The sequence below is a fragment of the Leptonychotes weddellii genome, chromosome 10 (genome assembly GCF_054177405.1).
Source record: "Leptonychotes weddellii isolate Sample4059 chromosome 10, ASM5417740v2, whole genome shotgun sequence".
Classification (NCBI taxonomy): Eukaryota; Metazoa; Chordata; class Mammalia; order Carnivora; family Phocidae; genus Leptonychotes; species Leptonychotes weddellii.
Window position 1 is genome coordinate 42,995,174 of NC_138378.1, and position 17,144 is coordinate 43,012,317.

Below are 17,144 nucleotides of genomic sequence, written 5' to 3' on the forward strand. Positions count from 1 at the left end.
GGGTATTGAGGAGGGCACGTTCTGCATGGAGCACTGGGTGTTATGCACGAACAATGAATCATGGAACACTTCATCTAGAACTAATGATGTAATGTATGGGGATTAACATAAGAATAAAAAAAAAAAATGAGAATGCACACACAGGTGTGGGGGAGAGCAGCCTCACAGTACCTCTGCTCCAAGCTGAGCTGCATTTGAACCCCCTTCTGCCCAGCCAGGAGCCAGGGCTGACCTTCCCTCTGGGGACAGAGAAGGAGGCCTCAAATCTGAATCTCAAAACTCTCAGGTTTCAACACTAACCTATGCCCACAATTTTCAAAACATCATTTGGGGCCAGGTATTTAAAATCTCTTCCTATAAAGTAAACAGAAGTCTTAGAACTAAGACAAACCAGCTCCTGCAGAAGCCAGTTGACTGTGGGTCCCCCAATCTCAGGCTTCTGCAAACCTTCTCTACATGGGGACCTTCGGGCCTGAACTCTAGGCGACCTTAACTCTCTAATATGTCAGCTGTTTTATTATCCCCAATCTGCTTTATGAACTATACCTCACAGAAGACAATGCTTGACTTTAAATAACTCTTACACCAGCCACAGTGGCACCAGAAGGAAAGGGCCTGAGCCAGTGAGCCAGCGTGAGGCTACTCTGATTTCTGGAAGCCAACAGCTCATGTGCCTTTGTCCTCCACAGAGACACATCTGCCAACCACACTACTGCAGACGTCTGGCTACAGCTGCCTGTAGAGCAGGTCTTGTGGGCATGCTGCTTGTTCTAGCAACCTAACTCTGCCCCTCACCCCCACCCCATGAAAGACTTCGCTCTAGACCGAGCACAGCAAAGCCCGACCTGGGAGGGGACTGGCCAGAGAGCCATTTGGTAGGATTCAAACAGATGAAACAAAACACCCACATGGAGATGGTGTGACTTACCATAGGTGGTGGACGTCAACCAGCGATGACCTGAAGTCTCGTATTGCCATTTTTTTTTTTAAGATTTTATTTATTTATTTGACAAAGATAGAGAACACAAGTAGGCAGGGCAGCAGGCAGAGGGAGAGGGAGAAGCAGGCTCCCCACTGAGGAAGGAGCCAGATGCGGGGCTCGATCCCAGGACACTGGGATCACGACCTGAGCCGAAGGCAGACACTTAACCGACTGAGCCACCCAGGCGCCCCTTGCCAACCCAATTTTACCTGCGTTTTTAGACTTAGAGCTTTACTCTGCCTCGGAGAGAATGACTCTGACACAGAGGGAAGCTGTGACATCATCTAATGTTATTCTCACTGAGAAAATGTAAAGTTAAGTACCCAGGATTCTAAGACATATCAGAATTAGGACCGAAGAGAAAAAATACTTACTGTTCAAGGTCTCAAAAACTGAGCAAAACCAGTCAAAATTCTGACAGTCTTGCCCTGAGTGTTCTAGAGCTTTTTCCCTGGCCATGCCCCACACCTCTTCACTAGCTATACACAGACTCTCAGGGATTCAGCTCTACTGGCCCTGCTCCAGGTGTCCGCCCAGCCCAGCACCTTTAGGGTACAGGTGGGCCCTTGCAGTGATGAGTGCCCCACCACTGTCATGGGTACCACCTGTGAAACTTGAAACCATGATGATACCAGGCCATTCCGAAAGACTGGGAAGCCCAGAGGACTCTGATGTGCAGCCTAGGTCCAGCTCCTGGGCTGGGTGGTGACCACCACAGAGCCAGGTCCTGGGAACACCACCCTGCCTCACCTCCCAGCTTCCCCAGCAGATTCTGAAGTCAGACCACAGGTCCTGACTCAGCGGTGTGCTGGCATGGTGTGCCCAGTGAGTCTGGGCAAGTCCTCTCCACCCGCCCCTGCAAGCCTCAGTCCCCCCCATAAAATGACTATATCTCCTTCCATCAGTAAAACGTAAGTGTTCATGAAAACACTTTCTAAACTACAGACCACCCTGCAAATGCATGTTGATGATAAAAATCTCAAAACAGGGCTTCTGTCCTATGAAAGGCAGTACCTGAGTCCCAGCAGAGTTTTTGTAATCAATAATAAGGAAGCACACAATGAATGAATCGCTTGATTTAATTTTAAGAGCATGTTAGTAATTCACATTAGAGTAAATCTGCTTTATGTTTACCACAAAAGCATACCACATATTTAAACCTTATAAGGCTATATCTTGCACCTCACCATGGCAAATTACCAGATAAAACACAGGAAGTGACACGTTGAGACAGAAAATCAACATCTAAGTCAAAATCAAGACTCCTTTGCTGAAAACTGTGAAAAGCAATTTACCGGCTTCTTTGCACTGGTAAAAAGCAAGCACTAAAAAGTAAAGCCCTCTGTTCTCAATCAAGAAGTCAACTTCTATGCGCTCCACACATTTAAATTGTTTTTTATGGCAGAATGTACTCCCGTACAGCTGATATATGGGGTGCACCACCATCTATTAAAAAGTATTTAATAATCTATACTCAATTTTCTTTCCCTAAAGTAACATAAGTCACATTGAGTCATTCACCTAATACATTCTGGGTCACACCAACTGGACTAAAGCCAGTCTCTGACTCTGTCCTACTGCTGCACATGAAGGCCTCCCTGAGCACGCAACACAACAGATGAGCCAACCTCCAGATCCTGACTCTTTCCCCTAAAACAAGGCCAGGCCAGCGCAGGGGAGGGGGCCACGGTTGGGAAAGGGAGCAAAGGGCTTGTCGCCAACCAGTGCGACACAACACAAACGGTTCATGTTTTACCACAGCTGTTGTTGCCTATTTAAAATATTTCCTTGTCAAGTTACTGAAAACGATTCCAGAGACGCAAGGTCTTCCGTAATCTCACGAACAGCCAGGACGGAGAGGAACAGGTATCAACCCCATTCTGCAGGCTGGGGACAGGAACACAGTGTAAGAGCGACTTGCCCAAGGATGAAGCACTGCCGGGAGGTGGTAGCCGGAGGCGGCCGCCCTGGGAGGGGTGCGGAGTGAGCCAGATGGACTGCTGGTCCCTAAACAAGGTCCTGGCCAAAAGGATCCTCCTCTCAACCCGCGATGGAATCAAACTCCAGTCACCGTTAACCTAATTCTATCAGAGAAGAAATCCCAGGCAACACCATCAGAAAAGGTTAATGAGCAGAAAGTCAATTTAATTATCATTACTACATGGGTCCCTCTGACAAAATTAGGACCAGTGTGTACACACTTGTCGGGATATACAGCAATTTCGGGCTTGTGACACCCTAGCAAATGATATTAACATGTGCACTATTCATCAGCTGGTCTAGAGGTAAGGAACAAAGGGGTGTCAACAGGACTCCCCTAGATTCTGCCCTGTAGTACCCAGCTGCTGGATCATTCCATCGATGCGGTCTGTTCAGAGAGAAGCCCCGCAGGTCCTCTCTGAGCTGCTGGGATCAACATGCTTCTGTGCACTTTCTCAGGTCCTTGCCTTTAAATGGTTGATGAGGACTCAGGAGTCTTGAAACCCTCTGGTTCAGAGTGGGGCTGAACTGGCGTAGGCTGGGGGGTGTGAGCTATGGAAGGGACCGCACAGGATCCAGGGCCCACGGCCCACACAGCTCTGGAGAATACAGCTCTACCATTTACACAGCTCCACTCACTGGCCTCAACATACTTTTGCACTGAGCTCCCCTTGCCCCTCCTGTGCCCCACCCCCAGAGACCAGTATTACCACATTTTATAGTAAAGATACTGAGGCTGGCAAGACAGCCAGTAGCAAAAACAAGATCCCTGGACATCTCATCTACTGCTCTATCCACCAAACCCTGAGGCCTATTATAAGTGTATGAAGACTCCTAAGTCCTAGAGAATAGAATCACTGTACTTAGAAAGGTTTTTTAAGAGGAAATGGTATAACATGGACTTATCTTCCCTGTGGCATGTTATGCTTCCCTCTAGATGTCAAACCCAGGTGAGGGGTATCCCACAGGGCCCCAGACATCCACAGGGTCTCACTGTCCACTTCCAATGTCCATGTCCAAGGACCGGCAGGCGCAGGTGAAAAGGGCTGTGTGCACGGAATCTCCTGGACCAGCGGTGGTGCCCAGTGTGAGGACTCCTGGCACAGCCACGGTCAAGGCTGCTGAACAGACTGGAGGCTGAGTCTGCAGAGGAAGGGGGCCCTGAAGGAGCCCAGGTACAGGTGCCCGTCGTGCTCATGCACTTCGCTGATGTAGGAGGCCACCTGCCCATCAGGATCGTGCAAGCTTCTCCGGAAGGCTCCGCTGTCGCTGAGTTCTAGAACGAGGCTGTACCGTGGTACAAACTTCATCACAGTCTCCTGACTAAACAGCTGGGAGGGAAGCACAGTGTGAGCAGAGGTTAGCTTCTGACCAAGAGAGTGGTGTGAGCAGATCCAGCCTGCTAAAAACAAGACCATGGGCCCAAAATGGGAGTCAATTATGCTCAGCTCCAAGTCACCAAACTGAGACCTAACTTACTTACAATTTGGGTTCTCCCAGAAATGGAATCTTAAGCCAGTCGATCAGGAATCACCTGATCAGCACTAATGAGGTAATCTGCCTGCCATCCCCTAAAGGAAAGTAGCCTGGTGATAACCAACCCGGTTTTTTGTCCAGTGTAACCACCTTGTTCCCGCTCCCTCCTGCCTATAAAAATTTTTCATTTTGTACTGCTCCTCCAAGCTCATTTGTATCTGCTGGATTGGATGGTGTCTGACTCATGAGTCACTGAACGAAGCCAATAAGCTCTTTGACATTTATTCAGATGAATGTTGTTTTTCACAGATGCCATATCCCCTCCCCATCTTGTAAGGGCCCAGCTCTTCCAGTGACAGGGAAGCTGCATAGAGCAGAGGCAGATTAAACCAGCTCCCTGCCCCTGGCACAGGGCCTGCCACCTCGCAGGCCTCCCCCACTTCTGCCCCTGGGCAGAGCAGGCCAAGGAGCCTCCTATCACCTGCATCCAGGCAAGGCCAGCCTGGCACAAGGATGGCAGCCTTCCAACAGTCCTCGCCACAGTACCCACCAGACCCAATGCAGGCGCCACTCTGAATGAGCTAGCTGAACCAAGAGAAGGGTTCATGGCTCCTCACACCTGAGGAAGACAAGATACTGAAGCCAAGCCCACACTGACATGGACCCCAGGACACCGGGTTAAAACCAGCACAGCCTAACCAGAATAAACGCCAAGCCCTCAGACTAGGTTTAAAATATTTCAGATGTGCAAGGTGCAAATGATGGAGATTTGAGAGCAGTTCATGTTAGAGGAAAGACCTGGACTGGTTAAATGAACGTGTCCCTGCCCCCTAGGGCCCTGGCAGCTCTGTTTGAGGCCAGTGTAGAGATAACCTCCATGCTGAGCAAGGCACCCTTTAGGAGCCCCGTGGCTCAGCCAGGTCAGGGGCCACACAGGGCAACTGAAGGGTTTTAAGCAGAGAAACCAGAGGGTGAGATATGCAATTTCTGGCAGAGCAGGACACCAGGGAGGAAATGACGACAGTATGCTACTGCATAAAACCAGTGAGTGAAAATAGGCAGATGTCTACCTTTTCACGTAAGGGGAAACAGCCAAACAACTGTAAATGTCCAATGAATAAAGTCTCCTAGTCACTGGAAGGGTCCAAGCAGCCATACAAGTTGACTGTGTTCTAGAAAGTTGTATGGCAAAGTTGATTAAAACTTAAAATACTTCATAAGGCTTCCCACGGCCTATGAAATGCCACCTCACCTCAGTGCCAGGTCCCCCCTTCTCTGCTCTCTCCGTCTTATCCCTAAGGCCTCTCACCCCCTCTGCTGGGTTTAAGTTGCTTTCCCAGAAAGCTCTCAAATCTCCCCCCCAATCTCCAACCCCCAGTGCTGACCCTTCTCCACCCAGACTTTCTAACAGTTCTTCAAACTTGACAGACACCCTGGCTAAGGAGACAGGGCCGTGGACACCAGCTGCTGATCCTGAGACCCCTGCCCTCACGCCTAATCCCTTCTCTCCAGACCCTGCAAGCCCAGCACCACAGGGTCTTATCACGTGCTATGGACGTACCACCCCCACCCCAGGCTCTGCCCCACCACCTTTCCTGGCTGCTGCAGCCTCCTCCATGCCAGGCTCTTCACAGCCCGTGGAGCCAAGCTACAGGCTGCCCCCCACACAGCAGCTACGCTTGTCTCTTTAAAACTTTCTTTGTACTACATCACGCCCCTCCTGAACAATTCGTCAGGAAGTGGCTTGTAGGGCCCAGCAAGGTAGGTGTGTGCAGAGGCTGGAGCCACAGTGGCCCAGACCACGAGTCAGTCCAAGCAGGGTGAGGCAGAGTCCACACTGGGGGGAGGGCAGTGGCACAGAATAGGGCATCAGAGCCCAAGCAGGGCCTGGCACAGGCTGGAAAAGCCCAGGCAGAGTGAGGACAGTGTTTACCTGGGGACAGCTTGGCACAGGCATCCAAGCCTTTGAGGGAAAAGGCAGGAGCCTCCCATGGTTGGGAGGAGGGAGAAGGCCCAGCGTGGGATGCCAGAACCCTAGCAGGGGCCGTGTGATGGGGGAAACGGCCACATATTGGTGACATCCAGGGAATCTGATCAAACAGGTATGAAGGGTAATAGGATCCAGGTGTTTCACTATTAGAGAAGGGAAGTACTATTATGGAAGTGGAGAAAATTAGAATAAATCCTGTGGTATGGGACTGGAAGCCAAAATACCAGCATTACTTAGAGTTTTCAACTTAAATAAACAGATGATGAATAAATGAACATGTGTGTAAACAAGTATACATACACCGCATATACATTTGACCTTGAACAACACCGGTCTGAACTGCAGCAGGTGTAGATTTTTTTTTTTATAAATACAGTGCTGTAAATGTATTTTCTCGTTCTTGTAATTTTGTTAATATTCTCTAGCTTACTTTATTGTAAGAATATAGTAAACAACACACATAACATACAAATTATGTGTTAATGAACTGTTTGTTACTGGTGAGGCTTCTGGTCAACAGTAGGCTGTTAGTAGTTAAGTCTTTGGGGACTCAAAGGTTATATGCAGATTTCTTTTTTTTTTAATATGCAGATTTCTGACTGCACAGGGGCCAGTGCCCCTAACCCCCGCGTTGTTCAAGGGTCAAATGTGTTTATCTACATATGAATACACATGCACATGTTCTCTGGCCTTGTCTGTTGAGGGGGACTAGGGCAGTCACCTGCCAAAAGCCATTAGCACATGTAGCAGCAGATCCCTTCTAGAAGGAACCCGGGCTCCTGGAGAAGTGGTCCATTACAGAGCTGGGGCATGAACAACGTGGGTTGCCAGAAAGCCAGGAACCACTCCAAAAGCAGTAGGGACATGGGCAAAGGTCAAGGAGCCACACTAAAGGGGCTCCCACTGGTCACAGTCAGACGATTTGAGCCTCAAAATAAATAATGGCAGTAAGAGACTATAAACCACTGAAAAAACTGGCAACCATGAGATCACACTGATGTTTACTTATTTAGAAAGTACCTCCCCACAAAATACTTGTTAATTACAAATGGAAAAAGAGTGACTTCACCATAGAGAAGCCCGGCATTCACCACCGAACCAGGTGGCCAGTGCTGCCACCACCCATATGGGACAAGCTGATATCACGTGCCTCCTGACAGGACACACTGAGAACACAACTTCCGTGGTCTTCCTGCCAGAGATGTATAACCTAAATCTAATCATGAGAAATGCTGGATGACCCACACAGAGGAACATTCTACAACATAACTGACCTGTAATTCTCAAAAAGATCAAGACTGAGGAGCTGTTCCAGACCGAAGGAGAATAAAGAGACATGACAGCTGAAGGCCACACCTCAGCCTGGGTCGAATCCACGAGGGCAATTGCCCAAACCCTGATGATGACAGGGCATCAGGTCAGCAATTTACTAGCAAATAGTTCAGGGAAAGGAATTCTTTGTTACCCTCTTGCTACTTTTCTAAGTCTGACACTGTCTCAAAACTAAAAACAAACAAAAATCCTCCACGACTTCAATTATAGTTAGAATAAGATCTAGGCTCTGTGGCGTCTGCAAGGCCTATGGTCCTCTCCCACTGCTCTCGATCTGCCTCAGGAAGGTGCGGAGCTCTCCTGTGCCAGGAACCATGTCACTGCTCCAGCCCCTGCTCACACTTGTGGCCTCAGCTCTCTGAGCACACATTGCTTCCACAGTAATTTCTGAGCACCCACCATGTGCCAGACGCTGTTCTAGGTGCTGGGAACAAAGGAGCGAATGAAACAGAAGAACACCTGCTCTGATGGAGCATGCGTTCTGTTGGGGGCGGGGGCGGGCAGGCGGCAGACAGACCACTACCACCACCGCTTCACTGTGGGAAAACGGACATGTACAGAAAGAGAACACCTACTGAAGTCAGCTAAGGGCATTATACGCATATTCCTGTTACACTTTTTCAGTAGCTAATGAAAACAGAACCATGCTGTTATTCTTCCCACTTGAAAGATGGAGGAATTGAGGCAGAGAGATCACATCATTTGCCCAGGGTCCCACAACTGGCCTAGCCTTCTTCAAAACCCCTGCACAAAACAAAAACAAAACAAAATAAAAAACAAAACCCTGTCCTTCCTCCCACCTCACCATTCTGCCTCCTCCTAGGTCACAGTGGGAACAAATGCTGGCTCTGGAGCCAATGAGGCAAAGAGGAGGAATGTATTATTTTTGAACAGACCAGGATTTTCCACAGTGACCCACAGAACTTGCAACAAAACTGAAGGCCATGGGCCAGCCTGACAGAGCAGGTGCCTACAGCCCCTCAGCAGGGCCCAGACACAGGGCCCAGCACTGTACAGACTCAGTAATTGCTGCCTGGTACCTTCCAGGGCCTTAAGTTACAATTATTTGACTATATCTATTCACTATTCAATATCCAATCTCAGTTTCCAACATCTCTTCAGCCTGTGAAATGGGGCTTGTTGGAAATGAAGATTTCTGCATGATGGAAGCACCCTTATCAGCAGGTTCCTCATCCACAGTGCTAAACATGGGGAGCTACACTGAGGGCATTTCATGGAAGTCACTGGGGGAAAGGCTGTGTTAAGAGGTCTGTGGCTGGCCCTTGGTGAGGGTGGGTGATTTTTTTTGTAACGAAAGAGTTTGGTGTGCTAAGAGGTCAAAGGTCAGGATCCTATGGGGATGGAGGAGTATGACAGGAAGGTTTCAGAAGGCAGGAGGAGCCAGGGCGGGATGGGGTCCAAGGAAAGTGCGTCTTGACGTGTGGCTGCAGGAAGGCGTGCCTGATAACCATTTGAGGAGGAGCAGCACTGTGGTCTGCAGGGGCCCCATTTGAAGGCCAAGTTGCAGGGTCTGTGGAGAGGGGAGAAGGCCTGAAACAGCCATCACAAAGGGGCAGGTGTGACTGATAGGACATGATGGTGAGGGTGATGGTAAAAATACCCAGACAAGGAAGCCAGAAGGGTAACATCAAAGGGTTCAAGTGTTTCAATCTACATTTCAGGCTGAGGCAGAAAACATGTATTAAAGAAGTCACTAAAAGTGGGGTGCCTGGGTGGCTCAGCCGGTTAAGTGTCCAACTCTTGACTCTCGATTTCAGGTCGGGTCATGATCTCAGGGTCATGAGATTGAGCCCTGCGTCAGGCTCTACGCTGAGTGTGGAGTCTGCTTAAGATTCTCTCTCCCTCTGCCCCTCCCCTCTGCTCACTCACACTTAAAAAAAAGTCACTAGAAGTAGTAAATATTATAAGCAGCACGAGAATTTTTAGAGCTCCAAAGGTCAAAAACGATCGTAATTAGATGCATTTTCATTTTGTTTTTTGGAATTACAGTTTTCATAGTTACCTTAAAAATCATTCTTTTAATATAGGGTCTCTCAGATAAGAAATCCAACATAGAAAACCCAGGGTTGGAGCGAATGGTTGCCATGCCGACCCAGTACCCTCCAGAGCTGCTGGGTCGGATGTTGTCTGGAAATCCAGGCAGGTTCTCCACGAACAGATCAGCCCCTCCCTTCATCAGGCCCGACAGGTAGAATCTGAAAAATTCACCCAAGCAAGTGGTGAGCAGAGGTCCCCGAATGTAAGGAAAACTTTTAGCCAAGCACCAAAATGGTCCTAATCCCAACTGATTTACAACTGTAAATGCGCCCACCGCAAAGGAAGACACCAGATGGTGAAAGGGGCCCTCACCAGCCCGGGGCACAGCCAGGAGCAGTAGCAGGGAGCCCAGCACCCCCGGGAGGAAAAGGGACCCAGGATGTGTGGTCAGCATTAAATCAAGACCCTCCCAGACCGCAACTTTCAGCAGGCTGAGATGGAGGAGAAAGAAAAGGCACCCCTGAATTTTACTGCTTCCATTATCACACAAAGGAGAAGGTGCCCTTCCCCATCTCCAATCATGTAGCTCGACATCTCCCAGCAAGCCGGGCTGGGCCACAGCGAGCTCTGGCGCACCCCCAAAAGCTCGGCAGGGGCCGCACACACCTTCTTATCCTCGCCATTGTCGTCTCGGCCACCAGGACAAAGTCCTCCGCGGGAGAAAGCTGCACTCCGTTAGGGAACCGCAACTGGTCCAGTAAAACCTTCACTTCCTTGGTCTCCGTGTCATACTCTAGTAGGCTGTGGGACGCCAACAGCAAACGCTCACACGGGAGAGTCTGTGGCCCCTGCCACATTGGAGCCTCACTCCCTTCTGAGCCTCAGGCAGGGGGCCTGCAGAAGGGGATCCACCTCATGCTGCAGTGACAAGGCCCCTGGTGGTCCTCCATCCAGACCTGACTCCAGGCTGGCCCCTGGGGGCCTTCCCATCCAGAGCAGACCCCAGGCATCCTCTTCCAGAGAACCCCCCACTCAGTTCTCTCACCAAGCCGGGAACTGGCTCAGCACCAGGGAGGGCCCCCATGGCTCCAGCCTCAAAGGAGTCCCCCTTGGGAGGGATGACCTGAAACGGAGGCCAGCCTGGGAGGTGTCCACCCAGAGTGCCTAGACCACATGCTCAGATAGACTGGCCTCTATCCAATTCTTTTATTTCATTTCATTTTTTCAAAGAGAAAGTGAGAACATCTTGTTCTGTTGTGTTGCATCCATCACCCGTTTCCAGAATCATGAAAGTCCTATCTCAAAAGCTGCAATATTATGCTCAGAAACACTCCAATGACTCCCACAAATAAGCTCTGCCGAAGTCACCCTGCCTGACTGATGATCTCACCGAGCATAAGATCTGAAATGAACACTCACCGCCCATCATCCGTTCCCTCCATAACCAGAAGCAGATAATCTCGTCTCTGCCATTTGCTGCTAGAATCCGTAAAATAAATCTTCCTCCCATCCTGAGTTATTGTAAGATCATTCACAAAGGACATTTTCCTCCCCTCAATGGGTGTCTCAGAGGAGATCAGCAGTTTCACTTCACCTGAGGTAGAAGAAAGAAAAGGAGAGAGGGAGGAAAGGAGGAAGGGGCAAAGAAGGAAAGAAAGAAGGAAATAATAATGGAAGAAAGAAGGAAAGGAGGGAGGAAGAGAAGACCTGTTTTCCTTCTAAGAACTTGTACGTCAATAATTTCAAAGTCTCCATCAGCCTACCTGATTTGAAAGGGAAAACTAAAATGAGCTTCTCCATGTCATACGCTAGTAGATTTATTCCCTCTTCCAGTAAAAAACAGTGTTTTCCTTTCTTTTAGCTGTTAGGTGATTAATGTTTTTACACTGACTTCATTAACGGCAAAATCCTGCCTCTAAGGATAAGGACCTCTTCCTTTCACCAAGACCAAATGACTTTTAAAAATCTATCAAGAATCTTAGGTGAAAGGCAACTGTCTTTCGGGTTGCTTGAGAGAAATACAAAATGCTCCATTCATCCGGTGTTAAATATGGGAACAGTGACAGTGGTAAACTTTAAAAACAGGAGAATAACCATTTATGGAGTACTAACCTGTCTCCATGTACAATCTCATTTAAACCCTCCCACAATCCCACAAGGCAGGCACTACCATTAGCCCGGTTTCATGGGTGAGTAATCTGTGCACAGAGAGGCTAAGGCACCCGCACAGTCACACAGCCAGCCATCAGCAGAGGGGGCCACCCAGAGCCCCAGCCCCCTCCCCCATGATAACAGATTCCTGCATCGTACAAACTCCTCTGCTGAAGCACGTACTGGGAGAAAAACGCGGGAGGAAGCAGACAGAGCAAAGGGACAGACAGAGAACAAACAGGAAGATAAGACAGAGACACAGGAAAATAAACACAGAAAGAGGAGTTCTGACATTTTGAGGAATAGACCCTGTGGCTAAAACACAAACAGGAAATTAGGGGATTGACCAAATGGGGTCATGAGTTACATGACAGCTGATATATGTAGGCAATACTTCCAGGACGATTCAATGAATAAGAAAATATTAGAGTCTCCAGTAGATTGTACTGAACAAATTCTATTAAATCCACTTATGCACATATTGTTTAAAACATCTGAAATCATCAGAGAAGGAAATAAGGCATTGTTACGTACGTTTCCAGGGATTTACTTCAAATAGTCCCTTATACGCATCAGCCACAAAAAGGGTTCCATTGGGCCCCACCCGGATGCCCAGGGGCCTCCCACAAGCAGGCTCATCATCTCGAGTTTCTAGGGAAACAAACGGATAGGAAGCAGTGGCTGGTCCCAGATTCTACCTGTGCCTCCAAGTACCTCATCCATCCCTTCCTAAATATACATCATGCTGTTCAGAACAAAAAAGGATATGGCATTAGAAACAGACCCATCCCCTAGTATTCCAGCCCCCTCAGAACTTATGACAACTGTCTGGTGTATCCAGAGGGACCACCTGAGAATATGGATCTGAACGTATGAATAGCAATTGGTATCCAAGAACTGTGTTCATATTAGCATCCTGAGACTTGAACAGTTAACTCAGGGACATCATCAGGACCCAGGCCCCAACTCTAGAATTCCCTCAGGACCTCAGTAATTGTGAGTTTAATCCCAACTGCCTGACCTGAATACTCTGCGCATCTAGGGCCTTGGCAGTTTTCCCTCCATCTGGCTTAAAGGGAGAGCTACTATTTTATTCCTCAGATTAATACCTGTACCCTTTTTAAACCTATGGCAATGCATATTTATTGCAGGTGTGTTTAACTGCCGAGCTTTATATGCAGGGATGCTTCTGTAAGCTGCTAACTGCAGAGGTGTTTACAGCAGGGGTGCTTACTGCAGGGTGCTCAGTGCAGGGTGCTTTCTGCAAGGTGCTCAGTGCAGGGTGCTTTCTGCAAGGTGCTTAGTGCAGGGTGCTTTCTGTGGGGTGCTTACTGCAGGGTGCTTACTATAGGGCACTTACTATAGGGCTACTTACTGCCAAAATACAGTGGAAAAGGCAGGTTAAAAAAACGAATGTAGAGTATGATTCCATCACAAAACCAGAGTACCCATGAACAGAAAGAGATCTGAAAATCTATGCCCTAAAATGTTAAGTTGTATCTGTGAAGACTCTGAGGTGACTTTTACTTTCTCCTTTGTACCTTTGTACAATGAAAATGCATCATTTTTACAAAAGCATTCTAGCTATTAAAAAACAATAACTACTAAGAAACCTGTGGGCTACCAGGTTTTAAACAGTGAGATTCTTCTACTCTAATTTCCCCAAACCTGAGTGACATAAGGGTGTTTTCACTCTGAATGACGCTGCTGAAATGCCTGAGCAGGAACGATATTTCAGCGTGCAAGTAAACGAGAGCCAACTGCTCTTCCACAGCAGCACTCTGACAATGGCTATTAATCTTCTTCAAAGTGACCTCAAGAGTGAACACGGGCCCCTATGGAATGGCAGGGGTGCAAGGCCCGTAAGGTAACTGGCAGGTGCAGGGGCCACTGCCTAGTTGGCAAGCTACACCTGCACGGTGATAATCAGGTACCATGAGGTCCAGGGACCACATGGCAAATGAAGAGCTGGTGGCAGCACTCAGGTCAGGCTCTGTCTGCCAGGTGGTTGGGGCTCTTCTTCTGCAAGGATGAACCTGACTTCTAGGAAAATTAAGCTCCACACAGCCATTCAGCACCTTTCTCAATAACCACAGACATATATCGGGGGTGCTGTCACTGACTTACTGCACGGGCCTGAACCAAACTGGGCGATGGTCTCTATTTCACCATTTTCAAGTTTTACGATCCGGCCATCTGCCGTACCAGTAAACATCACATCTGTTTAAAAAAATAAAAAGGAATAAGAGAGTTACTAGATTAGCCTAAGAACTGTGATCATGCTGCCTTCTACAACAGAGGTGGCTTGTTTGTATTTTTCATCTCTAGAAAGAAAATGACAGCTTTGAAGATGAAGGAGAAGTGATGTCTGAGTCCTTAAAAAGTCCTTAAAGCATGCAGTCATAAAACCACGGGGGCCTGGGGCACTGGCACATGGGCTTGAACCTGACATTGGAGCAAGGGTACAGAAGACACCAGTTAGTGAAAAAACTGTGAGGATTTTCCACTCTCAAAAGAGCGCGGACTCTCGGGCTAACACTCAGCACTCAGGGACACGTGTTCATGTTTGCCTCAGGTCGATGTCTGCTGCTGACACTGATTATACCCAACTAAAGGGGAAGAACGGCTAAGAAGTCCCTTGGGATAAAACTAAAGCACATTAAGTGCTCAGTTCATCAGCACATGTACTACACTCAGAACAACACAGAGTTAGTATGGCCCTTGCACAAAGATGACATGCAAATTCGTGAAACATTCCACAGTTTTTGAACGTATATGGGCAAACTCTAGGGCAACCACTAAAACAACTTTTTAGAAAAAGTATAATTGATATGCTAAGCAAGAAGACAAAATGGAATCATATAAAATGGTCAATTAAAACTATAAAAGCTATACTTGTGGTGAATATAGCATAATGCATAAACTTGTCAAATCACTAAGTTGTACACCTGAAACTAACACTGTGTGTCAACTATACTAAAAAACAAAACAACACAAAATAAAAAACTATAAAAGGCAGAGAGTGAAGACAAAAATAGGAACAAAAAACCAAAGGAACAAGTAGAAAACAGTAACAATTATGGTAAATATTAACCTATATCAATTATCACTTTAAACATCAATGGTCTAAATATACCATTAAAAAACAGAGACTCTCAGAGTAAATCAAAAAACAAGACCCAACTACATGTTGTCCATAGGAAACCCACTTTAAATATAAAGACACACATAGAGTAAAAATAAAGGGATAGAAGATATACCATGCCAACACTAATCAAAAGAAAGGGAGTAGCTATATTAATCTCAGAGCCAACTTCAGAGAAAAGAACATTACCAGAGATAAAGAAGAACATTACATATAATAAGTGGTCAATCTTCCAAGAAGACATAATAAGCTTTAATGTGTATGTGCCTGATAACAAATCATCAAACTCCATGAAGCAACGCTGATAGAAATGCAAGAAGAAATAGATAAATATAAGAGTTGAAGACTTAAGCATCTCTCTATCAGAAATGGACAAGTTCTAAAGACAGAAAATCAATAAGGACATAGTTGAACACAACAGCACCATTGATCAACTGGATACAACTGACATCTATCAATTGCTCAACCAAATACAGCAAAATACATATTTTTCTCAAGCTCACATGGAATATTCTAAGCAAGACAGACCACAATCTGGGCCATAAAACATACCTTGACAAATTTAAAAGAATAGAAATCATATATTGCTCTCAGACCACAATGGAATTAAAATACAAATCAATACAGAAAGATGGCTGGAAAATCCTGAAATACTTAAAGATTAACACACTTCTAAATAACTCACAGGTCAAAGAAGAAATCTCAAGAGAAACTGAAGAACATCTTGAACTAAATAAAAATGAAAATACAACTTCTCAAAATCTGTGGGATGCAGTGAAAGCACTGCTTAGGGAGAAATTTATAGCATTGAATGCATATATTAGGAAAGAAGAAAGATCTAAAATCAATCATCTAAGTTCCCATCTTAGGAAACTAGAAAAAGAAGAGCAAAGTAAACCCAAGGTAAACAGAAGAAAGAAATAATAAATAAAAATTAGAGCAGATATCAATGAAATTGAAAAGAGGAATCAAAAGAGAAAAATCAACAAAACCAAAATATGGTTCTTTGAAAAGATCAATAAATGATAATCTATTAACCAGGCTGACTAAGTTAAAAAGAGAGGAGATACAAACTACCAATATCAGAAATGAAAAACAGAACATCCCTACAGACCCCATGGACATAAAGGGATAATAAAAGGAATATCATAAACAGCTCTATGTTCACAAATTTGATAACCTAGATGAAATAAACCAATATTTTGAAAAACACAATCAGCCAAAACTCACACAAGAAGAAATAGACTATTTGAATAGGCCTGTATCTATTGAAGAAATGAATCAATAACCAATAACCTTCCAAAACAGAAAAACCATAAAGCTTTCGCTAATGGGTTCAGTGATGAATTCTACCAAACAATTAAGGAAGAAATGACACCAATTCCCTACAATCTCTTCCAGAAAATAAAAGAAGAGGGAATATTTCCTAACTTATTCTATGAAGCCAGCATTAGTCTAATGCCAAAACCAGACAGTCATTACAAAAAACTATAGATCAAGATCTCTCATGAACACAAATGCAAAAATCTGGCTCAGTTGGTTAAGCATCTGCCTTCAGCTCAGGTCATGATCCCAGGGTCCTAGAATTAATAAGTGATTATGGCAACCATGCTCCTCCCTCCTGCCTGCTTCTCCATCTCCCTCTGCTCCTCCCCACCCCACCCCACACCCTTGCTCGTGCTCTCTCTCTCAAATAGATAAAATCTTTTAAAAAAAATTATTAAAAAAAAAGAAAAACAAAATTATCAGAACAGTCCAGATGAGGAATTTGAATAGGCCAATATTAAGGGAGGATATTGTATACATTGTCAAAGATTAGAAAAGGCACAAGCAAGCACAAAATAGAAATTATAGCCCAATATCACTTATGAATTTAGATACAAAAATTCCAAATAAAACATTAACAAAGTAAAAAAAAAAAAAAAAAGAAAATAGGTAGTAATCTATAGTATCAACAGGTTAGAGAAAAATCACATGATCACATCTACAGATGCAGAAAAGCCCTTAACAAACTCCAACACCCATTCATGATAAAAACTTTCAGCAAATTAGGAATAGAAAGGCACTTGCTCAACTTGAAAATACCTACA

The 17,144-nt window shown here is 46.1% G+C and overlaps 1 protein-coding gene and 1 non-coding gene across 4 annotated transcripts in view; one reads left to right on the forward strand and one right to left on the reverse strand.

Moving 5' to 3' along the window:
• Positions 1–3,101: 3,101 nt before the first annotated feature.
• The window catches only part of APMAP (adipocyte plasma membrane associated protein), a 33,704-nt gene continuing 19,661 nt past the window's right edge, over positions 3,102–17,144 (reverse strand). For 2 of the 3 annotated variants that reach the window (XM_006741182.3, XM_081833277.1), the window contains 6 exons: positions 14,037–14,129; positions 12,444–12,560; positions 11,178–11,352; positions 10,425–10,559; positions 9,784–9,976; positions 3,102–4,293 (listed from right to left, as the gene is read on the reverse strand). In XM_006741182.3, the coding sequence (XP_006741245.1) occupies positions 4,075–4,293; positions 9,784–9,976; positions 10,425–10,559; positions 11,178–11,352; positions 12,444–12,560; positions 14,037–14,129 (932 nt within the window). In that variant the 3' untranslated portion in view covers positions 3,102–4,074. Of the gene's footprint in view, positions 4,294–8,480; positions 8,505–9,783; positions 9,977–10,424; positions 10,560–11,177; positions 11,353–12,443; positions 12,561–14,036; positions 14,130–17,144 lie in introns of those variants that run through there. The other variant, XM_081833278.1, reaches the window with a different exon arrangement.
• LOC115943565 (U6 spliceosomal RNA) lies at positions 14,573–14,675 on the forward strand. Its single transcript, XR_004078150.1, has one exon. It is a non-coding gene; the product is annotated as a U6 spliceosomal RNA (small nuclear RNA).